Below are 26,162 nucleotides of genomic sequence, written 5' to 3'. Positions count from 1 at the left end.
TATAAATAACTAAAACTGGCAGATTTCATGTGAGATTATTCATCAGTATTTTTTTTGAAACATGAGTCAGGTTTTGCTTCCCACTATGATTAGCTTGTGTCCTGTAACTACCAGCATATAATTGAGTCATTTCATAAAACTTGCCAAAACGCAAAAAGGACTGAAGCAAAACAAAACAAAAAAAAACCATTAATATGTAGGAAAAAGTACGTATTTTCAATTCAAAAGTGGGAGTCCAGTAGAATAAGTTTGAGAGTGTTTGCACAGTTTTCCTTCTTCGTGCAGTTCAGTCCAGCTGTTCACTAGCTTTCGAAAAAGAAAGAAAAAATTGAATTGCCCCTGCTGAAGTAATTTTTAAAACATATCTTTTACTTTCCATTTTTATCTAAGTGGTCCTCCTCTACTTTTTAGAATGTCAAATTGTAGAATTTGCTTACTGAAAGTCTGTGCTTTGGGCTACAAAAGAATATTTAGAAATCCTTACCAAAAAAAAAAAAAAAAAAAGCAGTGGGAGTGGAAATTTGAAAGAGGACCGCCTAATTCAGCACTAAAACCAGTGTGAGAAGCAGTATGTGTGAGCATGTGTGTGTGTGTATGTGTGTGAGGGGGTGTAAAATGTGTTTTTCAAAGTACTGAGAGGTTGATGGGACTGTTTGATTAGCTCCTCTGAGAAGAGAAAAGGTTCTTGGACCTCTCCCTGTTTCTTTCTTAGAATAATTTGGATGGGATTTGTGATGCAGAAAAGCCTAAGGGAAAAAGAATATTCATTCTGTATGGTGAAAAATTTTTGAAAAAAAAATTGCCTTCTTCAAACAAGGTATGTCTGATGAATTTCTAAGCTGTGTATATAGTTACTTCCCATTCATTATTATTGAAATGTATTTGTCTTTAAGAAACTACAATACAAACCTTGACCGAGTAAGCAGCCTGTACAAATTTCAGTTTCAAGGGAGTTGAGATGAAAATGGATGGTACTTGGCATCCTTGTAAACAACTAGTAATATACATATATATTTATCAATTATAAATAAACTGCATTGATGTTAATATTATAACAAGATTTTTACTGTTTCTTTAAACCAATTTAATTATGGTTACAAATAAGTTGAAAAGTATGACATTTGTGTAGAATTTTAAAGTAATTTAAGTCTCTATTATCCTGCTTTTTTAAAACTTTGCTTGCGATATGTGGAATGTAATAGCAATATAGCAAATTGCTTATAAAGATTGTGAATAGCAGTATGAGAAATGGGCACATTGGTGCTAACTTAAAAGAGAAACTATTTCGCGTGGATCTCTACTTCTCTCTATTCAGACAGATTTCAGTGGAATGTGGCTGGATGTGCAATTCCGTGTCTTGTTTACACTTAAAGTGTTTTCTTAGGCTGAATGCTTCTGTTACTGATAAGCCCAAGAAGGGACTGGCATTGTTAAGTCTGCCATTGTAGCTCAGCTTTTCACAGGAAGACAGGATTTGAAATCTCTTTTAAGTATGATTTGTGTCCATGTATAAACATGAAATAAACGCCTCAAGCACAGGTTAAAGAAAGAGGATAAGACTGAATAATTAGACATGATAGTTTGCTCCGAACAACCCACAGCATCTTTGCCATTCCTAAATCAAGAGTGGAATTAAAAATTTTCTTAGGACTTGTTGTAAAAATAAAACCAAGCATTCTTGGCCATGGTGGTTGCTCAAAATTGCGTGTGCTAAGAAAATAGTATTTTGCCATTACGTTGTGTTGCAATAAATTTGGAAGTTTTGGTGGTAAAGTTCTGAGGTTGTTTTTCCCTTGGTCTCTTGAAAGATGAAAACACCCTGCAGCAAAGCAGGATCAAACACTGTTTGTTTGTGTATTTTCTCTCTGGGTGTGTTAGCTGCAAGTGGTAGCTAGCGCTGGTAGGAGAGCTGGAAGTGCCCATCTTTTATTTATTGAATTAAAATACCCTCTTTTGTATAAAAAGCTTTAGACAAAGAATTACAAGATTGCAAGGACTTGCATTTTTTATTGCAATATGCTGGTTTCCCAGGCTAAGCTTCATTTAAATATATCTTATGCCTCACCACTAAAAAAAAAAAAAAAAAAAAATACCTTAGGAAGATTGGAAATGCTTAATATCTACCCTAAAAGTGTTTACTTCACGAATATTGTTAAGAAGATCTGTCTTTTCCACCAAGTTACTGATCACATGAAGAATAGTTTCTTTCAGAGAAAATACATGAGATTTGAGAATGGTTTATGAATAGCATCATGAGAACAAAAATGCTTGTGCTGTTCTCAGCTGTGATTCCTATAAGACACATTGAATACAGGAAAGCAGTACGGTTCAAGGCATGTGCCAAGCCAGGGGTCCTAAATTATAGTAACAGCTCTGCCACTACCTATTACCTTGGAAAAAGTATATAACATTTCTTGACTTTTGTTTCCCTCTTTGAAAAACAGAAATATCAATGCCTGTACACTCTCCCTCCCAGGGTGGACACAAGGGTCAATAGTGATTCTCAGCTCCAAAGGAGTTTTGAAATGTCAAAACTTCTACAGCAATGTAATCTTGGCCTGGCGCAGTGGCTCACACCTGTAATCCCAGCACTTTGGGAGGCCGAGGTGGGTAGATCACCTGAAGTCAGGAGTTCGAGACCAGCCTGGCCAACATGGTGAAACCCCATCTCTACTAAAAATACAAAAATTAGCCAGGCATGGTGGCAGGCATCTGTAATCCCAGCTACTCGGGAGGCTGAGGCAGGAGAATCACTTGAACCTGAGAGGTGGAGGTTGCAGGGAGCTGAGATCACACCACTGCACTCCAGCCTAGGCAACAAAGTGAGACTCGGTCTCAAAAAAAAAAAAAAGAAAAGAAAAGAAATGTAATCTTTTATTCCCCACATACTAAAAAAAAAAGATTACTTTAGAAAGCATTTATATAATAAAAACTTCATGGCCCCCAACATGTTCCCATGATGCTGTGTCCACATGTGCAACTTCCCCTCTCCTTGCTAACACTTGGAGGTGTGAGCCAAGTATCAGCAGCAGTGGGACAAGAAGGACACATGGGTCTGTCAGTAGAAGGGCATTTAGCCGTGGTGCCTTGGAGAGGTTACTCAATGTCTCCATCTCTATTTCATCACATACGAAATGAAGAAGTTATACAAGATAGTCTCTAAGCTTGCCTCTCAATCCTATGGTTCTATGCACAGGGACCTCTCCAATGTCAAAACGTGGCCAGGAAAATTTCATTGTTGAGACTCTCTGTACATTGCTAAATGAAGAAGTATCGAAATAGTGCTATGAAACTTACGGTATATTTTAAATATGCATGTTTACCTAACCAGAGACTTATATGTATACAAAAATGAAATTTAACATAATTATATTCTTCACAAGACAATTAGAGGAGATTTTATATATATACATATATATATATATACACACACACACACATCTATATAGATGTCTCCATATTCTTCACAAGATGATTAGAGGAGATTTTATATATATATATATATATATATGCACACACATATACATAGTGTACTGGAGACTGTGGGTCCAAGTTGTATGAAAGACTTTTTTTCAGTTTTCTGCTGTATTTCTGTGACTGTCAGTATAACCCCATGTGGAAAGAATGTCAAATGCCTTAATTTAAAGCCTTACATGTCAGGTCAAGGCAAAAATGGCCCTTCCTGTGCTATGGGTCCTGTGGGTGTTAGGCAGGAAGCTCTGTTACTTTTTCAACCTGTTAATGTTGGCAAGTTACTTAAGGTCTCTTGGCCTCAGTTTTCTCATCTACAAAAGGTGTCTATTATTACTGCCTACCCCACAGAGCTGTGGCAAAGAGGTTTGATCAGTGCCTGGCACCCTGTCAGCACCCAAATGTTAGTAAATTTTTTTTTAATTGTGTGTGACTATAATAAAGAAATCAGATCAGCTGTGAAACAAATCATTTGTAATAATCTTCAAACTTTTACACATTAACTAATTGAATACGTTTAGCAAATAGATTCATGGAATTATGTGATATTAATATAATCATTAAAAACTTGTTGCCATCTCTTTATCCAGGGGATCTGAGCTAGTCAATCAATAAATAAGAGAGGCAACTTCTGTGATGGTTGTAATCTGAGAAACTTCAAAAGGTCTCCCTCTCACTGTCTTAAAATGTATCTCCCTGTGGTTTGCAGAAGACAGTGAAATTCCTGGCCCTCAAACACACATAGCATTTTGCAAGATGGTGGTGGTGATGATGATGATGGTGGCGGTGGTGGTGGTGGTGGTGTCATAATGATTAACCATCACCCCAACAACAACAATAACAGGCCAGGTGTGGTGGCTCATACCTGTGAACCCAACACTTTGGGTGGCTGAGGCAGGAGAATTGCTTGAGGCCAGGAGTTTGAGGCCAGCCCAGGCAACATAGTGAGATCTTGTCCCTACTAAAAATTTAAAAATTAGCCAGGCATGGCTGTGCTTACCTGTAGTCCCAGCTACTAAAGAGGCTGAGGCAGGAAGATAACTTGAGCCCAGGCATTCGAGGTTGCAATGAGCTATGATCATGCACTACAGCCTGGGCAACAGAGCAAGACCCTATCTCAATTAAATAATAATAATAATAATAATAATAACTGCTAACACAGAGATATTCTTTTGTGCCACCCACTGTTCAAGCCCTTTTCATATATTAATTCATTTAACCCTAACAGCAAACACATGAGGTGGGCTCTTACCATCACCATTATACAGATGAAAAAAACGAAGCCACTGATAAGTTGAGTAAGTTGTCCAAAGCCACACAGCTAGTAAGGGATGGAGCTCAGCTTCAAATCCAAGAGGTCTACTTCCAAAGTCATACTCTTAACCTGCCAGGCAACAATTACACATGGTCCTGGTTTTTCTGTGACAGCACCAAATTAGTCTTTGCCGTCCTTGAAAACATAATTATCAAGCCAAGTGAAATTTCTTTAAAAAAAAATAAATGGGCCGCGGTGGCTTACGCTTGTAATCGCAGCACTTTGGGAGGCCGAGGCGGGCGGATCACGAGGTCAGAAGATCGAAACCACGGTGAAATCCCGTCTCTACTAAAAATACAAAAAATTAGCCGGGCGTGGTGGCGGTCGCCTGTAGTCCCAGCTACTCGGAGAGGCTGAGGCAGGAGAATGGCGTGAACCCGGGAGGCGGAGTTTGCAGTGAGCCCAGATCGCGCCTGGGTGACAGAGCGAGACTCCGTCTCAAAAAATAAATAAATAAATAAATAAATAAATGTACCTCCTTGCAGGTAGAGACACTGTAGTAATAATAATGAAGAGGCGTGGAGGCAAGGAACTCACAGGGGAAGTTTTGTCAGGAGAAGAGGGCTTTTATTTCTGTCATTCTTGGATAATCTCCTTTTTGGGTGGGTGGGGAAAAGCTGACTCGGGGAGTTAGGCGGTGCGAGCGAAGGGAATGCTGAGGAGACTCCATCATGAAACCCTCTGTGTAGCCAGTCTCCAAAACCTTTCCTTTATCTTCACTGGAAGGTTAACTCAGCAGCTTGTCGCAGAAAGAATCATGCTTCCTTATGACTCAAACTACTTCAGCAAATCACTTTCCCTGATAAGGGTCTCTACATTGACAAGACTCTAGTAAACATTTCTCAAATTCTTTCCTTCAGTTTGAGAAAGGCTAAACTTCTGTGTGGACGTGTGGTAAAATTCATAAAAACTTCCCTTCAGGCTATAGTGAGAAGGCATTCTGTTTCTACATTCTTTCTTCTCTTATTCAAAAAGAAAAAACATATACCTATGCCCTCGGGGGAACCTTACATCTAGTTTCCAAGGGATCAGGTCGCTGGCATCTTAATGCTATGTGAATTCCCTCCACCAGGCTTCTTTTTGTTCCAGACAGAGAAAACATGCTTTGGACATAAAGGTGCAAGTTAACTTGCCCAGACCGGCCGGCCATGTTTATACAACATAGTGAGTAAATCTGCACTCCAAAAGGCAAAAAGAATTTGGGGGAAGAGAGATAACATTCAACAACAGCAGGAGCAAATATTTATTGGGCCACCTCCATGTGCTATTCCCAATCCCATGTGCTTGGGAAGAAGAGTGAACAAAATCATTTCCATTTTCCCAATCTGGGGGCGCATAATAAACAAATACAGTAAGAGGCCTGGTGGTGATAATGGACTGTGAAAAATATAAGTAGCAAAGTAAGATGCAGAGAGCAGTCAGGGTGATGATTTGCATTGCATGATTTGGTGAATGTTAAACAGAGAGATGAAGGAAGCCAGGAGGCAACCTATGTGGGTCCCTCAGGGAAGAGCATTCCAGGCAGAGGGAAAAGCAAATGCAACAGCCCTGAGCGGAACTACGCTTGGGAGGCCAGTGTGTCTGCAGCAAGCTGAAGGAGCAGGAAAGGGAAGCCCAAGGGTGTGCTTTGGACAAGCAGACACAGCGTGCCATCCTCACATGCCTTAATTTCCCCCAGACACTGCCTACTGCTCACTCACACACTAGGGGGCAGTTCTTGCCTCTGCTCTGGATGAAATCTGTCAGGCCATGCTCAGAGGACTTTTTTTTTTTAAAAAAAAGACCTTGTTCATATTCCACTCCCAAACAATCTTAATTCAGTCATTAACATGTACGTAATACTAGGTGATCCTTAAAAACGTAAAGATGATATTCAAGCTTAAAGTCTCATCCTCCACATCCAGGCTTGCTTTCTGCAGTAGAAAGGGGGCATGACTGAATTTTCTTTCTCTGCCTTGTACCTTTACCTCTCTTCTCCTTGGCCACCAGTGGTAGTCTCTTCATGTCCAGAGTTGAAGTGGGTACAGGGAGGAAAGGTGAGAGGCAGGGACAGGCCTCACTAGTTGGTACTGTTGTGAGCCAGCATCCAGGTTCCCTGAGCTTCACAGGGGTTTACAGCTGCTTCTTGTTCCCATAGGGCATGTCTACGGGTGCTGTGAAGATTCCCTCCCCTACTGCGTTGGGGATTCCTCACCTGTAGTTCCCTAGACGTTATGAAATAAATCCATTCTGGCTGGGGGTTTACAGTTCCTCCCTCAGCCCTTGGGCAACTGGTAAGCTCTGTCTGGCTGCTTTCTGCCTAGGCTCCTCAGCCCTCCATGCACCTGACTCAGACCAGAGCTAAAACAACCCCAGGCTGACTCTGTCACACAGAGAGTCCTGATTGCCACAAGCTCTTCCCCTCTCCTGTAGAGGACTTAATCATGGGACAGACACCAAGTCCACAGAGGCAGACATCAGCCCCAGAGACACAACTACTCAGCCACTTCAAATTGGGTTACTGGGCATCCAAGCTGGCTTTTCAAAGGAGCTGATTGAGAACCAAGATCTCTGGCTGATGACCTCTCCATGCAAGAGGTTGTAGAAGCTGAGAGAGGGAGTCAGAGATCAGACAGCAAAGATTTCTTAAAGACAAGTTGTAGGCATTTTCCCTCCTCTTCCCCCTACGTAGATGCAAAAGAGGAGCAGGTGGCTCCCCCACCCCCCATTCTCCGCCCACTACCCCCCACCCCCCCGCCCAGCCCACTTCAGGCAATAGTGAGAGGAGCTTCAAAGAGACCACTTTGGAACATGGAAGTGGTTGGCACCTATTGTCTTGAGGCCTCAACCGAAACTAAGACAAAAGGATCATCTTATTTTAACATCCCATTACACAGTCAATTACAATACACGCGAATGTTTACTTAGATGGGTGTGTTATGCCTGGTTACACTTAAAAATATGCCTGATGCATCATTTTACCCTAAATAACATTTGTGTGTGAGACAGAGTTGTGAGTGAGTTCAGGCTCAAATATGACTCTTGAAAAATCGCTTAACCTTGTAACTAAGACCACTTTATTATACAAGGTATGTACTTTACAGTGTGTGTTTTAACGATTGTCAGCCAAGTATCTCAAAAAGCCTGAGATATTGGCATCAAGGTGAAAAGAAAGATAAAATCATCTTGTACAGTGGGAAAATTAGATGTTAAATGGAGTTAAGTGTTTGAGGTTTGGGATAGAATTCTGGTTCTGCTACATATTTATTCTATAAGCTTGGGCAGGTTTTTTTGTTTGTTTCTTTATTTGTTTGTTTGTTTTTGGAGTCTCACTCTGTCGCCAGGCTGGAGTGCCGTGGCACGATCTCGGCTCACTACAACTTCTGCCTCCCGGGTTTGATTGATTCTCCTGCCTCAGCCTCAGGAGTAGCTGGGATTACAGGTGCATGCCACCATGCCCGGCTAATTTTTGTATTTTTAATAGAGCTGAGGTTTCCCCATGTTGGCTAGGCTGGTCTCAAACTCCTGACCTCAGGTGATCCACCCACCTAGGCCTCCCAAAGTGCTCGGATTACAGGCGTGAGCCACCACTCCCCGCCAGCTTGGGCAGTTTATTAAAGTTCTTTAAGTCTCAATTTCCTGCTCTGATGAATGGGCGCAATAGTCCTTACCCAATAGTATCACCATGACAATTAAGTAAAATCACCTGTGTACCATGTGCAGCATATAGTAAACATTTAGTAAATGACAGTTATTACTATGGGCATGAACTCTACCTTCTAAAACTTCCCAGGAAGAAAAGCAAAGGGATCAATCCCGTCTCATTTAACAGGCCGCTGTATATCCAGGCCAAAATAGTCAGGGGGCCCTGCAGGAGAGTCTGAGGGCTCCTTCAGAGCTGGGATTGTTCCCAGGAAGGCCTCTGAAGTAGGACATTTGGTGGCTGCCTTTGGAGAGCTAGGTCTCCTGCTTCTAAATGACTCTGTTTCTACCAGTCCCTGGAAATTCCTGAGGCTTAATCCTCCACAGCCCTCAATTCCTGAGCCACAGACACCATCCTCCACACCCTCCATTTTACCCAGGTCTCTGATTGCTGGGATTCAAGAATGTGCTTCTGAGAGGCAGCCCCATGTCTGCCTCTCAGAACCCTGTCATCTGAGAGGAGCCCATTCTCTACCGAGAAGCAGAGGGGAGGGTGTGGATCTTGCAGACGCACCCTCATCTTCCTTCCCATCTCAGCTGGAAAGTTTTGCCGGACCTGAGAATGTTTTGCTGTGCTTCAGAATTGAAGGCAGACCAAAAAGCACAGAGTGTTCAGGCTAGTCCAGGCTCTAGGGATCATAGTTGAGCAGAACCAAACACCCAGCTCCAAATTCACAGTAGACGGCCCCTTGGCAACTACAAACCTCAAAGCCCAAAGGGAAGAACTGGGAGGAGGCAACGCTAATCCACAGTGTCAAACACATTAGGCAAAGAAGTTTGTGATGAGAGAAACTCATCTTCCAAAGCTTCATGAGAATCTTTAAACCACTCACGGTTTCCAGGGTAATTAAGTGGAGCAATCATGGCCCACCTCGTCTTTTTGAGATCCTAGCCTCTTTCCTTTAGATTTACTGATCTTCGTGCCCCTTTCCATCACACAGGATAAATAACTCTTGGAAGGGGTTCTTTAGAGCTCATTTGGGGCACGACTGCAAACTAGTATTTTTTCCCACTGGCAATATAAGATCTAAACTACCACTTGAGAAATGTAATTACTGTTTGCAGTCTCTCTAGAAATCACCATTGGTCGAAGCCTTTGTGGATGTGGTAAGCATTACCATATGTCAGGTTCCTAACACAGTACAAAATAACGGTCTGAAACACACGACCAAAAAAAGCTTTCCCTTTTTGGTTTTCTGACATGTGGAATCATGCCACATGGATCAATGAACCTAATGGCACAGGCATACATCAGCTGTGTACATGGCTGAGGTCTTAAACCCCACCCAACTGCCCGTGAGGAAACATCTTTGCTGCAGGATTTTCTCTGACTATTGGTGGTGAAAGGTGATCCTGGAGAAGGGGATACACATTCTAGTGATCACAAAAGTACATAGAATATTTATGGGAAGTTCCTAGATTGGAATGTCAGTAAGCATAACTTTCTCATAAATACATCGAGAAATAAACATTCTCATAAATCAGTTTCTCAGCCCTGGCGCTATTGGCCTGTGGGGCTGAGCACTTCTTTGTTGTGGAGGCTGTCCCGGGCATTGCAGGATGGTCAGCAGTATCTCTACTCTGGCCTCCACCCACTAGGTGCCAGCAGCATCCCCCTCTCTTGTCAAAGTTGTGACAACCCAAAAAGTCTCCAAACACTGTTATATGTCTCCTGCAGGACCAAATCACCTCTGGTTGTGAACTACTGTCATAAATATATGAGGAAACTCTACAGCAACATTCTGACAGCATGGTTTCAAGGTCACCCACTTCCACTTTTTATTTCCTGAGCATCCCAGACCTTCTCAGTGGCTGTGACAGCTCACAGGATTTCTTGCCACACTTCTTCCCAGAGCTTGGCTTCAGGGTTGGGGTAGCCTCTCTAGGGACCTTCTGCTTTGATGCTACCAAAAGACAAGCACATGTGTCCTGTTCATTTTGATGTTTTCATTTTACTACGAATCATTTCAGGGGAACAGGACATAATTAGAACAATAAATATGAAAAGGGTTTTAATCAAAGCTGCAGGAAACAGAAACCAGCTTAAACTGCCTCAAGTCGAAGGCCCAAAAACATCAATATCACGCACAGGAGACAGAGTCCAGCTGGACCTTCTTCAGACTGGAAACGGGACCTGGAAAGTGGCGAGAAATGAAGGGATCTTCTCCCCCTGCTCCTCCCAGGCCACATACTTATTCTCTCCATCTCTCTCGCCATCCTCTTATTCATATTATTCAGGGCCCCATATGACATGCAACTTGGCGCTCACAGCTTCTGAAGCTGAAGATACCCGATTCCAAAGTCCTGAGGGAGACCTCGACTGGCTTCAGTTATCTTTTTTTGCTAGATCACAAGCTTTTGACCAGCTGAGTCATTTACATTTCAGTGACTGTCATCTCTGCATCTGACAATAATAATTGAGTTGCTTCAGTTGTAGATGTAACCAGGCTTTGAAAAGTGAAAAGTACTATGCACATGAAGAGTGGCATTTTTATTTTATTATAGTATTATAGAACAAATCATCGAATCATTTAAAACTTACAGTGACAACTGTGTAAGGAGTCGGCAGGGTAGAAAGAGCACAATATGAAGTTGGAGATCTGGGCTGTGTGACTTTGGCCAAGTCACTTCCCTGCTCTGAATTATAGGAATTATAATGCCCATTTCACCTCCTCAAGGGGCTCTTCGGTGGTTCAAATGAGAAAACGGTTTAGTGAGAAAACTCTCTGCAGACTCTGGTATAAACCCCTATTATTATAGCCTTCTCTAGTTAAAACCACTGTATGGACGGCCACTGCGGGTTAGGTAGCAGTTAGGAATACTTTTTCAGCTGCCAGCCAAGTGAAAGGGAATTGTATTATCTCACATAACACACAGTCCAGGGGCAGGCCCAGCCCCCAGGCACAAGACAAATCATAGCTCTGACTCATTTATCTGTGATTTGCCTGGCTGCCCTCCTCTCCCCCCCTTGAGTTACCATTTTCCTTGGCAGGACTTTTCTCGTGGTCACAAGACGGCAGCCAGCAGACCCCCAACAACCTGCCCCCTTGTTCATTTCCAACAAGAGAGTCATCCTCTCCCCAAAAAACATAGGCTTCAAGTCCTTCCATTCTGTCTGTTACAACCCAGGACACAGCCCACCTGGAGTAGTAACTAGTATGATCACCTGGCAAGGGCCTGGTGCTGATGGGCCCAAGCCTGGAGCAATTGGCAGCAAGCGGGGATGTCTAACCATCCTTGCCTTAGGCCTCGAATTGGGATCCACCAAGCTGTGGATGGACCCGCTTCCTTTCAGTGGCTGGGCTGCACTAATTTTGTTTACCAAATTGGCATTCTATTAGGAAGAAGGAAGGGGAAAACAATGTTCTGCCTAGGCCACCAACAGTGTCCATCCAGTCCATGTGGCCTGACTCAGAGCACATCTTCAATAGCCTTGAGCATTCTTAGGAACCAACATATTGAGAAAAGGCAAAATTTCCCCTGCCTTCCTTACCTATTTGGCTCCCATTTTCTGCTGGAATTTCTTTAGGAAAAAAAAAGGAAGTAAAGAAGAATTGGGAAGAGAAGAAAAATCAGGAAAGAAAGAAAAACTACTGTCCCCTCTGGCACTCTCTCTCTCTTTCACAGAATCCTGGGGGATTGTAATGATGACCCTAAGGTGGTCTCTGGTTTTGTGGCAACAGGAAATGCCGTGTTTCAGACCTCGGCCAGAGGAATACATCTGTATGAAGGTTTATGTCCAGATAGAGGCCACCACCACATTTAAAGGACCTCCCCACCTCCCACCTAGTGCCAGCCTCCTTTTCCCATCTTCACCAGATCAACCCACATCCACTGACAAGCGGAGGAGGCTTTACGGTCAGGCAGAGATGAAGAAAGCAAGGCTGCAGATGTGGCCTCTCCCCATTCAGAGATGTCTGTCCTCAAGGGATTTTTGGCATTTTGGAAACACAGCACAAGCCTCTTATAACTAGTAAATGTTTCCAGATGGACACTGGCTCTTTCTACCTCATGGACAAAGAGTATGGTTTGGTGCTCCCCCATGTAGCATTGTAGATCAGACAAACACCAACATTACATAAATTCTACATGTCTACTAGGGCAGATTTTTTTCCAAGCGAGTGGCTCAAGTAAGCCTCTAGGGGGCTTATTAAAAATGATGAATGCAAAAGTAATTTTTAAGCCCTCCATGTCTCCCTGTTGCCTAAAGGATCAGTTCCACATTCTTTAGGCATGACATTCAAGGCTGACATGGCCTTTCATCCCTCTCTGACAGTCTGATTCCTCTCCCAGCCTGGCTGAACAACTCCCAGTTCTGAAGCTCCTCTGTCTCTGGGTCCTGTCCTTTCCTGTTCACTCATTCATTGTTTTCCAACCTGCTAATTAAATAAATTCGAGCCCCTCCCAGTCCCCATGTTTCAGGCATATGTGCCCATCCACCCTTTTGCCATCACTGCATCCCTAGTAGCAGAGGTTCCCAATGCTGTCTGCACAGTAGAGTCACTTGGAAACCTTTAAAACAATATTGGGCCAGGCGCAATGACTCACACCTGTAATCCCAGCACTTTGGGAGGCCGAGGCAGGCAGATCACCTGAAGTCAGAAGTTCGAGACGAGCGTGACCAACATGGTGAAACCTCATCTCTACTAAAAATGCAAAAATTAGCCAGGTGTGGTGGTGGATGCCTGTAATCCTAGCTACTTGGGAGGTTGAGGCAGGAGAATTGCTTGAACCCAGGAGGTGGAGGCTGCAGTGAGCCCAGATCACACCACTGCACTCCAGCCTGAGTGACAGAGCGAAACTCCGTCTCAAAAATAAATAAATAAAACAATATCGATGTCAACTCAGGTCAATTAAGTTAGAATGAAGATGGAGTAAGTGCACGTACTATCAAACAGCTATGGCAATGGGGGAAATGCAGAGTTTCTGGACTTAGAGCATCTGGTTTGAATCCAGCTCCTCTTCTTCCTAGCCTTGGAAAGTCCGTAACCTCTGCATGCTTCCAATTCCTTACCTCTAAAATGAAGGCAAGAAATAGTCTCTACCTCATCGGCTTGTTGTGAAGATTAAATGAGTTAATATATTACTGACACTTAGTATATGCTCAGCAAATGTTAGTTATGATGCACGCATGCCAGTCTCCCGCAGGAAGACTCAAAGCAACTTGATGCCAAGACCTGCATCTTGTTTCTCTCTGCCTGGCACATAGTACGTATACTTTTATTTTTGAATGATTAATGGATGCATGAAAGAAGATGAATTTTGGTTTTAGGAAATCAGGGTGATTTATATAGAAGAGGTGGCCCAGGAGCTGAAGCTTGAAAGATGGATGGGTTTGTGGTGAGGGTTGGTAAAGTAGTCCAGATAGAACAATAATGTGAATGTGAGCCAAGGTACTGACATGCAGAGTGTGGAGAAAAGACCAAAAGCCCAGGTGTGCTGGGGTCAAAAGAGAGGATTACTCAGGAGAATTGCAGTGAGATGGTGTTGAAAGGGAAGGCAGGCCATTTCATGAAGAGTTTGTAATGCCTCACTAAGGAATTTGAGCTTTATTCTATAGAGAATGAGTGGACTATGAAGAAGAATTCTGAACAGGTGAATGCACAATCAGACCTGTGCTTTAGGAAGCTGATCCTTTCCAACTGAAAGAAAGAGTGACCTGGAGCAAGGAGCAAGAGTGAGTTAGGAGATTGCTGCAGCCTCCCATTTGAGATTAACATTGTCTGTATATGTTAAATCTTCCTAACAGACCACATATAATGAAGCTCTGCGGACTCTATCTGGTTTATGTTAATTGAATCACTGCTAAATTTGGTGGTAGAAGTGACAATGATAACAACAATACTTCTTAAGTGTCCCTTTCAATTTCAAGAGTTTTTTCATTATTTCATTTTTATATTTTACTAATGTTGGATTTATTAACATATATGCACAGGGTAAAGATTTAAATAGGACAAAATGCTAAGACTCCTTCCCATCTCTGATCACCACTTACCCAGTTCTCTTTCCCTGACACAACCACTGTTATTGAGTTCTAGTGAACACTCCTCCCACTCTCTAGGCATGAAGAATATATATATTTAAAGTATAGAGTCTGATAAGTTTTGGCATATGAATACTGTGAAACCATCACCACTGCAAGATAATGAACATATTCATCCCCAAATTTTTCATGTGTTCCTTTGTCATCTTTTACTTCTGCCTTTATGTCTCCAGGACTCTCCACTCCCACTCTCCAGGCTCCTGGATACCACTGATGTGCTCTTTGTTACTATAGAGTACAGTTTCTAGATGTAATGTAATGATATGAATGTAAAATTGAACAGAATGTACTTTTCTGTCTGACTGCTTTCACTTAACATAATTATTTTGAGATTCATTTATATTATGTATCAATAGTTCATTCCTTTTTATTGCTAAGTAGTATTCCATTATATAGATAAACCACAATGTGTTTTTCCACTTATCTGTTGATAGATTTTGCATTGTTCCCAGTTTGGAGCTATGAGAAACAAAGCTGTTAAAAATATACATGCAGAAGTCATTGTATGGACATATACTTTCATTCCTCTTGGGAAAATGCCTGGGAGTGAAATGGCTGCAACGTATGGTGGGAATATATTTAGCTTCTTAACTTTTCGAGATACTACCAAACTGTTTTCCAAATTAGTTGTACCATTTTACATTCCTGTTAGCAATTATTCCAGTCCTCCACATTCTCACCAACACTTAGTAGTATGAGTCTTTTTAATTTTAGTCATTCTTTCTCCAAGTTGCTTTTGCATGCATTGCCACATTCAATTCCCAATGGACTTGCTTTAATTTTTATGCTTCCTGGTCACCAGAGCTGAACATTATCAAGTGTCTTCTTCTCGCTGTGGTCTTTATTTTCCCTGCTTAAATTACTTTTCTCTTTCTTTGCCTTTTTACACTTCCTCCACATTTGACAAAGTGCATTCTTCTCATACATCTTTAACTGATGAGCAATTTGCCCCTTATCTGTAAATCTCAAGCATTTTGATGCAGAGATTTCAGAAAAGTCCATTTTGCTTTTTCAATCTTAACAAGATGCAACCTGCAGATTGTCTTAGACACAAGGGGTAGAAAGAAGGGTACAGGATCAGGAGCCATGAAACCCAGGCTTGACTTTGGGTATGTGACCTTGAATAAGCCACTTACCCACTGCAGACCTCAGTTTCCTTATCTTTAAAATGGGAATTGTGCATACTCCACATCCTGCACAAGTTTACTGTGAAGAACAAGTTTATATTTACTCATTTTCCCAACAAACGTGTATTGTTGTGCCCACTACCAAACACTATTCCGGGCTCTAGAAACTAAACAGTGAACAAAATAGACAACTCTAGAAATGCACACAAAGTCACTTTATTTAAAACTCTGTGAAAAACTATATAAATATAAAGCGATATTATTATTTAGTACCAACTTGCTCTCTTCTAACTGTGGGCAGAAAGAGAGATATAATGAAATTTGTTGTGCTAAACCACTTACACTAATGTATACTCTTTTTTCACAACTAGGCTTCATTTGCCTCACCAGAACTACATATTTGGGATTCTTTATGTCATATCTCATGGCACAATCCATAAATTAGTGAATCAGTAACACATTCTTTTGGAAGCCCCTATTGTTCAGTTTTTGTTAGAACCTGGGTGAGCACATGAGGAATTAGGGCTCCAGCATTACTATGTGCCCCACAGCTCTGTGACATTGGACTGCCTGCAGAAACTGCTTAATGGTGCTGGTGGCAGTCCTCATGCTCAGCCTTGGCAATGGCTGAGAGAGGGTTTGATTTTTTTTTCACACATTTCAAAAGGCGCATTTACATTTTAAGTGCTTGAGTAAACAGACCAAGCAAGCATAGAAATTGCAGTGGTGAGAAAGAAGCTTCAAGTATTCTAAGACAGTAGAGTGATTCTGGTCAGGTTCCATTATTGATAAGCCAACACTTGGGTGAGATCTCGGGGATTAGAGCATCTCCTGGAATCCCGTTGGTTTTTATCCATTCATTCTAGCTTCTAAAGGTCATGTCCATCATGACTCTAAAGTTGTAGGACAGATCTGAGAGCACTTCTCTCTGCTCTCTGCCTTCCCTTTGGTTTTGTTTGTTGATTAACAATAGTGTCAATACTGCTTTATTAGTTTTTATTGACATATAATTCACATACCATAAAATATCAATTTAAAGTGTATAATTTGGCCGGGGGCGGTGGCTCACACCTGTAATCCCCGACTTTGGGAGGCTGAGGCGGGTGGATCATGAGGTCAGGAGTTCCAGACCGGCCTGGCCAACATGGTGAAACCCCATCTATACTAAAAATACAAAAATTAGCCAGGTATGGTGGCAGGCGCCTGTAATCCCAGCTACTCGGGAGGCTGAAGCAGAGAATTGCTTGAACCTGGGAAGTGGAGGTTGCAGCAAGCTGAGATTGCACCATTGCACTCCAGCCTGGGTGACAGAGTGAGACTCCGTCTCAATCAATCAATCAATCAATCAATCAAATAAAGTGTATAATTCAGTAGTTTCTAATGTATTCATAAGATTGTCTTCCCTTTGTTTTGTTTCCTCTTTAAATTTCCTAGGGAAAATACGGAGCCCTCATTATTCACACATTGATTGAACACATATTTACTGAGCACTCAAAAAGTCAAATAAAAATTCTTGCCCTTTTGGAGCTTGCATTATAGTGGGGAACACCATAAAAGAATAAAATAAGTAAAGTATAAAGTATGTCAGAAGTGATAAGTCAATCGAGAAAAAGACAGTAGGAAAGGGATAGGGTATATTCGTTGGTGGTGGGTGAGGTGGGAGGGGGATTGTGATTTTAAATTGGATAACTAGGGAATGTCTCATGACAGGTAACATTTAAGCAAAGATTTGAAAGAAATGAGGGAGCAAGTCATGTGCTTATCCTGGGGAATGGCATCCAGCCAGAGGAAAACGTAGTGCAACAAGTGCAGAGACCCTGAGGTAAGAGGTGTTCCAGAAACAGCCAAGAGGCCGGTGTGGCTGAAGATTACTAATTGAGCAGGAGAATAGTGAGAAATGAGAACAGAAGGGTTGACGGAGGCCACATCAAGCAGGGTCTTGAGCCACTTTTAAAGACTTCGGCTTTTCTTCTGAGTAAGACAGGGAGCCACTGTAGAGTGTCAGCCGAGAAATGCCATGAACCGATTTACTTTGAATAGGATCATGCTGGCTGCTCTGCGGACTGCAGAGGACAAAGGAAGAAGGGAACCGCCTAGTTATGAGGCTAATTGCAATAATCTAGGTGGGACAGGGCAGAGCCTGCCACAGATGGCATTGGTAATGCTGAGATGCTGAGAAATGGTCAGTTTCTGGATAGACTTTGAATGTAGCGCCAACAGGATTGGCTGGTGGAGAGCATGTGGGTGTACGAGAAAGAGAAGTTAAGGATAACTCAGATGAAATCTGCAATGTTGAGTGGTAACAGCCAATTAATGGGGCTGCATAGGTGGGTCCAATAGGACAACTTGGCATACTGCATTTATCCAATGGGAAAGTTAAACACTCAGGCTTGAAGATACATAAATTGTTCTGGAGTTTCTCGAGTTAATAAAAAACAAAAAAAGTACCTGTTATCACACTATTTCCAAAATATAATCTGGCTACTTAAACATCAAGTTGCCAAACAGATTGTATATGTGATTTTGTTTTTATTTTGAAGCTAAAGACGTAACCAGTGGCTAACTACCTTAATTGGGAAATTTAACACATTGCAGTTGTTGTTGGAAATTAACAAAGTGATCAGTTCTGTTTGGGGTTACTCTTCCTGCTTAATTTAATTGCTTGTAATAAAGCTTTCGTATACTAAACAACTTTAATTGCATTGAGTACTTGTATACTATCTCAACCCATAATCTAATAATTGCTTTTTATTAATAAATACGCATAGTGGTGTATCAAAGATTGGATATAAGCTTATACTGGGCCTAGCTAGTACTAGATCGTGATTATCTCTTTCTAGATCTCCATTCAGTGATGTCACTTTGGTGGCTTCAAAATCAGCCATGGTAGGAGGATTTGCTACCACAGAAATTGACAAGCTCTGCAAATCAGGGCTTTTATCTCTTGTTTTTTTTAACCAGTACACCACTGAACACAGCACAGGGTAGAGTTATGAATGCCACCTTTGGGCCACACAGCCGTGGCACTGGAGGGAGGGGGGGTAGAGTGGAAGCCATGTGCCCAGAGGGGAGGAGTGTTTTACCACCACTGACATTGTTTAAAATTGCTAGCTCATAAGGATAATAAAAAGCAGACCAACTTTAAGTCTTTTCATTCTCTACAAACTTCTCCCTTATTTCCTGTGCCCAGGGCAGATTCCTCCACCCACTTTTACCTCCATTCTAATCCTATTCACCATCTTGGACCACAGTTATGACATTTACCTTCTCTAAGTCTTAGTTTCCTCATCTGTTCAATGAGGATCATAAAACCTACCACGGTGACGTATGGTGTGGATTCAGAACAATACAGAATGCACAGAATATACTCAATTAATAGTAGTATCAGTAAACCTTTGACAGTGTCCTCATAGCCTTAACAGAAAAATGAGAAACTCCCTTATAGATCATCAGCATTTTCATATCTATTGCACTCTCCAATGTCTGGGTCTGTGTTGGCACTGTTCCCCCACTTGGAGCCACTTCTCTCCTATTTCCGCATGTTCAAAGTCTGATCATTCTTCAAAGTTGACTCGGTTGCTACCATCTCTATGAGGCTTTCTCTTATTCCCATGGCTGCCATAGTCTCTCTCCTTCTAAAATTTCTGGCCCTTGGGGAATCTCTAGCACTACCCCACACCTACTGGATTAGAACCTGCACTTTAACAAGAGCCCCAGGTGATGAGCATACACATTAAGATTTAAGAAGCCAGCTGGGCTCGGGGGCTTACACTGGTAATTCCAGCACTTTGGGAGTCCGAGGCAGGTGAATCACAAGGTCAGGACTTCAAGACCACATGGCCAAGATGGTGAAACCCAGTCTCTACTAAAGATACAAAAATCAGCCAGGCATGGTGGCACATGCCTGTAATCCCAGCTACTTGGGAGGCTGAGGCACAGAATTGCTTAAACTCGGGAGACAGAGGTTGCAGTGAGCCGAGATCACACCACTGCACTCCAGCCTGGGTGACAGAGAGAGACTACGTCTAAAAAAAAAAAAAAAAAAAGATTTAAGAAGCCCGACTCAAAACCACTGGTTCTCAAACTTGGATGCATGTTGGAATTACTCAAGAAGTTGTTAAAAACTTAATTAACTAGACCCCAACCCAAGACAGTCTTATTCAATTGGTCTGGGGTACAGCCTGGGCATCAGGATTTTTTTAAACTCCCAGGTGATACTATTAAATAATATGCAGCAAAGTTTGAGAACCACTGCTCTATAAATTTCCCCTTACACTCTCTTATGAGGCCTTAACCTTCTCTTATGCAATTTAACATGATTATTTGTGTCCACTTATGTTTTCCCACCTGTATTAAACTGTAAGTCTTTCAAGGGTGAGAATTGTTTTTTAATTCAATTTTTAGCACTTTCTAACAAAATGTAGCCATATAATAGGAGTTTAATAAATATTTATTGAATGAATAGTGAAGTATTAATAATTGTAATCTAAATGTTTTCTGAATGCCATAAATGTGGCTTTCATCCTAATTAGAAGACTACTTGGACATATTCTCAAAATTGTAGAGTTATTTCCTCTTCAGTTCTAAGTAAACATCAAGTATTTGAAGAACTGGAGGCTGGTGGCCAGAATGGGCTTTCTAACTGAGAATAGCATCTCTGGGCACCAGCAAGGTCAGCCACTGACATCTGTATGTGCTGCTTATGGAAATCTATAGCCTGGAATCGTAAGACTCCAGAGGGCAATGCAAAATGATGCAGCCCATCCCCACACACTCTGTGCATCGAAATCAGAACCCCCGGCTGAAATATGATGATGTTATTGTTTCTTCCTCTCCAGGGTGTCATACTGATATTTATGAGGACTGTTGTTCTCACTATGAAGGCATCTGTTATTGAAATGTTCCTTGGTAAGTACTTTTATGTGTGTATCTGGATACCCTTTTAACATTTTCCTAAGATCCAAAGAATCCAGCCAAGAAAAGTTTTAAACCAAGACAGAGCATATAAACAATACAGCGTATCATTTTATAAGAAACATTTTGAAGAGATGTTTTAAGTAAGAATGTTAAGCAAAGATCAAATTCAGGATGCATATGTGTATGTTTTTATGTAAAGCAAATACTGTATATGTATTACACATATGTCTTGGTATATTACCTATTGCACACACACATACACACACCTATCTTGTGTATTCCTCAGCAATTAGCAAGTATTTCAGATACAGCATATTTGCAGATTCTAAATTTAAGGATCTTCTTATTTCTTAATTTCACAAAAAAACAAACAAAAATTCTTACCGCTGACATGGCTCTACCTATAGCATTGGCAACTCAGGATTTTAGAGATAATTCTTTTCTTTTTTTTGAGACAGAATCACTCTCTCGCCCAGGCTGGAGTGCAGTGGAGTGATCTCGGCTCACTGCAAGCTCTGCCTCCCAGGGTCAAGCGATTCTCCCGCCTCAGCCTCCCAAGTAGCTGAGATTACAGGCGCATGCCACCATGCCAGGTTAATTTTTGTATTTTTAGTGGAAACTGGGTTTCACCATGCTGGCCAGGCTGGTCTCGAACTCCTGACCTCGTGATCCACACCCCTCAGCCTCCCAAAGTGCAGGGATTACAGGCGTGAGCCACCACGTCCGGCCAGAGATGATTTTTTTTTTTTTTTTTTTTTTGAGACAGAATCACTCTCTTGCCCAGGCTGGAGGGCAGTGGCACAATCTCGGCTCACTGCAAGCTCTGCCTCCCGGTTTCACGCCATTCTCCTGCCTCAGCCTGGGACTACAGGCTCCCGCCACCACGCCCGGCTAATTTGTGTGTGTGTGTGTGTGTGTGTGTGTGTGTGTGTGTGTGTGTGTGTATGTTTAGTAGAGACGGGGTTTCACCGTGTTAGCCAGGATGGTCTCAGTCTCCTGACCTTGTGATCCACGCGCCTTGGCCTCCCAAAGTGCTGGGATTACAGGCATGAGCCACCGCACCCGGCCCATAGATTATTCTTTTTTTTAAATCCATTATCACCAGAGTATGCAATCTTGGATAGGCCCTTGAAGAGCAGCAGGTCAACTAGAAGCGCTCAGATGAAGTGCTGAGGGGTTCAGGGCCAAGCCCAAGGGTAATCTTCCATTAAGCTTGGCCCCACTGTGCCATGGCCTCGCCAGGTAGAGTAACCCTGTGGAGCATTGTGAAACTACTGCCAGGAAGGAGCACAGAAGCCTTTCAGACAGCCTGTTAGTTTACCAGGGCTGCTGTAACAAAACACCACAACCTGGATGGATTAGGACATCAAAAACCCATTCTCTCCACCTTCTGGAGACTAGAAGTCCAAAATCAGTTTCAAGAGGTTGGTTCTTTCAGAGGGCTGCAAGGGAGGAATCTGTTCCATGTCTCTCTCCTAGCTTCTGGCTGTTTGTTGGCAATCTTTGGGGTTTTTTGGCCTGTACACGTATCACCCTGATCACTGCCTTCATCTTCACATGGTATTCTCTCTGTAGTTGTGTCTGTCTGCACAATTTCCCTTTTTATAATGACATCAGTCATATTGGATTAGAGGCACACCCTACTCCGGTATGACCTCATCCTAACTTAACATTATATCTGCAATGAGCCTATTTCCAAATAAGGTCACATTCTAAGATACGGGGGCTTAGGACTTCAACATATAAATTTGGGGGTACTTAATTCAACCCATAATATAATGAGAGTGCTTAAGGTCTGTTCAGAGGGTGTGTACCTGGCAGAACCGGGGACTGGAAGAGAAGAAGGTAATAGAGCTGGGAAGGCAAGGGGGCTCCAGGCATGGTGGAAGGAGTATTGGACCAGGAGTCAAAAGGAGGATATGGGTTCTAGTCCTGACTCCACCATCAACTTGCCAATTTTGTCAAGTCACTCATCTTCTCAGAGCTTCCTGCAAATTATATGTTTGAGCTATTAATCACCCAACCCTATGTAACATGGCTGCCAGAGACCCAGGGGCAGCTCTGTCCAAGCTACTTGTCTCTCAGGTAAGCTACTTTCTCCTGGAGCCAAAGAAAAGGCCACAAACAATGCCCTCTCTTCACTTTGGATAGGTCCTCAAGGATAGCAGGCACTCTCAGGAGCCAGTGGCACTATTCCTTGGCTCCTGTCAGATGGCCATGAGAAGCCCTGAGGAACTTCTAGGTACCTGGACCAGGAGCCCTCCCCCAACCATTGCTATTGTCCTCAGAGACTGGGCAAGTTCCAGGGGTCAACCATCCCAACACTGCCTCTACAATTGCTCTATATGCCTGGCTTGCTTTAGCAAACAAAAAAATGGGCCAGCACACTGGGGAACTACAACTTGAAAGCACAAGGTCCTTCATTTCCACCTTGCCCCTTTGGGAGACTACCTCTCTTTTTATTCTAACATACAAGCTAGTAGGTTTCTAACACAAGAATGGGTTGAGGGTGGGACAAGAGGTTAGGAATAGGGTTTAGTCAAACAAATAAAACAAACAAACAAACTCTGAGGCCATTTCACCTTCTGCAAGTTCCCAGCATCACAGAACCAAGAAAGGAAGATCTGGCTGTCTTTCGTCCCCTGCCTTTCTCAGCCTGCCCTTGCCCTTCTGACTTGCTTATTCAGATAGCAAGAAATCAAAGTAGAAAAAGGAGACCCCTGTACCTCAACACAATAAAGGCCATGTATGACAGGGCCACAGCTAATATTGTAATCAATAGTGAGAAGCTAAAAGCTTTTCCTCTAAGATCAGAAATGAGACAAGGATGCCCACCTTTGCTACTTCTGTTCAACATAGTACTGGAAGTCCTACCCAGAGCAATTAGGCAGGGAAAGGAAATAAAGACATTCAAATTCAAAAAGAAATAAAATTTCCTCTGCAGATAATATGATATTATATACAGAAAGCCCTAAAGACTCCACCAAAAGCCTGTTAGAACTAATAAATGAATTCAGTAAAGTTATAGAATACAAAATCAACGTACAAAAATCTGTAGCACCTCTATACGCTAACAATGAACTATCTGAAAAAGAAATCAAAGAAACAATCTCATTTACGATAGTATAAAAAAAACTACTTAGGAATACATTTAACCATAGAAGTGAAAGATCTGTGCATTGAAAATTATAAAACATTGATGAGGCCAGGCACAGTGGCTCACACCTGTAATCCCAGCACCTTGTGTGGCTGAAGTGGGCAGATCACTTGAGCCCAGGAGTTTGAGACCGGCTTGCAAAGCATGGAGAAACCCTGTATCTACAAAAAAATTTTTAAAATTATCCAGGTGTGGTGGCATGTAACTGTAGTCCTAGCTACTGGGGAGTCTGAGGTGGGAAGATCACCTGAGCTCAGGGAGATTGAGGCTACAGTGAGCCACGATCATGACACTGCACTCCAGCGTGGGTGACAGAGTGAGGCCCTGACTGACACACACACACAAAAAGATGCAGAAAATTAAAGAAGATGTACCTAAATGGAAAGATATTCCATGTTCATGGATTGGAAGAATTAATATTGTTAAAATGCCTATACTATCCAAAGCAAGCTACAGATTCTTCAATGCAATCCTCAGTGTAATCCCTATTGAAATTCTGATGGCATTTTTCACAGAAATTTGGAAAAAAAATTCTAAATTCATAGGGAAACAGAAAAGATTCCAAAAGGCCAAAGCAATCCTGAGCAAAAAGAACAAAGGTGGAGGCATCAAATACCCACCAAATACACTACGAATCTATAGTAATCAAAACAGCATGGTACTGGCATAAAACCAGACATATAAACCCATGGAACAAAATAAAGAGCCCAGAAATAAACCCACACATTTATGGTTAACTGATTTTTAACAAAGGTGACAAGAACACACAATGGGGAAAGAACAATCTCTTCAGTAAATGTTATTGGGAAAATAATATATCCATATGCAGAAGAATGTAATTGGGCCCTTAGCTCACACTGTACATACACAATGGAATATTAGTCTGCCTTAAAAAAAAGAAATCCTATCATTTACAATGTAAATGTACCAAAGGATGTTATACTAAGTGAAATAAACCAGGCACAGAAAGACAAATACTGTATGATTTCACTTACATACTGTATCCAATCTACAAAAGCCAAACTGATGGAAGCAGAAAGTAGAACAATGGTTTCCAGGGGCTGGGGAGCCAGGGAAATAGGGAGATGCTGGTCAAAGGGTACAAACTTTCAGGCCAGACGTGGTGCCTCATGCCTGCAATCCCAGCACTTTGGGAGGCCGAGGTGGGTGGATCACCTGAGGTCAGGAGTTTGAGACCAGCCTGGCCAACATGGCGAAATCCCCGTCTCTACTAAAAATACAAAAATTAGCCAAGTATGGTAGTGGGCGCCTGTAATCTAAGCTACTTGGGAGGCTGAGGCAGGAGAATTGCTGAAACCCAGGAGGCAGAGCTTGCAGTGAGCTGAGATTGCGCCATTACACTCCAGCCCGGGCAACAACAGTGAGACTCCATCTCAAAAAAAAAAAAAAAAGGTTCAAACTTTCAGTTATAAGATGAATATGTTCTGGTGATCTAATGTACAGCACAGTGACTACAGCTTATAAAACTGCATTGTTTACTTGAAATGTGCTAAGAGAGTATAGTTAAAATGTACTCACCACACACATAAAAATTGTTAAGTATGTGAGGTGATGGCTATGTTAATTAGCTTGATTTAATCATTTCACAATGTACACATATATCAAAACATCATAAATATAGACGATTTTTGTTTGTCGATTATACCTTAATGAAGCTGGGGAGAATAATAAATCACTCTATTAATGAAAAACAAGGAGGCTTGCGTTCACATAGTCCCCTCTCTAGGTCCTCACGTGTCTGCCTCCCTGCCAGCTCTCTCCTCTGCTCACGTGTCTCCACCTCAGGGCCATTTGCTTAAGTCCCCCTACCCCTCCTCTGGGTGCTGTGATGGCCTCTCTGCCCCAAATCCTTATGCCTTTACCTCATTTTCTACCATAACCCTATTAATCTCTTAAAGCCCACATCTGACCTCCACTCTGTTGCTCTCCATGCAAACTCAGTGTTTTCCCTTTGCCTTTAGGATGCAGCGCAAGTTTCTTCAAGTGCCTTGTGGGGCCTTCCTGATAAGGCTCTTGCTCTCCTCCCCTGCTCTTGTCACTCACCGTAGCCCCTACTCTGGCACTGAACTTCTGATTTCCCTGGGGAATGCATCATTTCTCACCTACAAGCCTTTGAACATGCCGTTCCCTTTCCTGGAATGCTCTTCCTCTCACTGACATCCCCATACCCGCTCCCACAAACCATGCTATCCTCCAGGAAGCTTCCCTCCACCCCTTTTAGGTTGGGCCATCTTCCTATGCACTTCCTTGGTGTCCTGTGTTTATTCTCACCATAGCAGCAAGATATTGGCCTTGTCATTTTTCTGGCTCTCCAAAATCTGTTAACTCACTGAAGGCGGGAGCTGTGTCATGCTCAGTGTCGGATCTCTAGTGCTCACCACATATCACAGGCACTCAATAAATATTGCTAAACAAATAATTGTCTTTAAG

The 26,162-nt window shown here is 42.3% G+C and overlaps 1 protein-coding gene and 1 long non-coding RNA gene across 2 annotated transcripts in view; one reads left to right on the top strand and one right to left on the bottom strand.

Annotated features, from left to right (window-relative positions):
• Positions 1-26,162, bottom strand: part of LOC131381384 (uncharacterized) — a 112,496-nt gene that overhangs the window by 21,812 nt on the left and 64,522 nt on the right. The gene's annotated exons all lie outside the window — the stretch shown is intronic.
• The window catches only part of VIT (vitrin), a 123,095-nt gene continuing 97,488 nt past the window's right edge, over positions 556-26,162 (top strand). Inside the window, exons 1-2 of the mRNA XM_032176675.2 lie at positions 556-817; positions 20,476-20,545. Of these exons, the coding sequence (XP_032032566.1) occupies positions 20,494-20,545 (52 nt within the window). The 5' untranslated portion in view covers positions 556-817; positions 20,476-20,493. The remainder of the gene's footprint in view (positions 818-20,475; positions 20,546-26,162) is intronic.

Source organism: Hylobates moloch, unplaced genomic scaffold, assembly GCF_009828535.3.
Source record: "Hylobates moloch isolate HMO894 unplaced genomic scaffold, HMol_V3 SCAFFOLD_15, whole genome shotgun sequence".
Classification (NCBI taxonomy): Eukaryota; Metazoa; Chordata; class Mammalia; order Primates; family Hylobatidae; genus Hylobates; species Hylobates moloch.
This window is presented reverse-complemented; position numbering and strand designations above follow the sequence as displayed.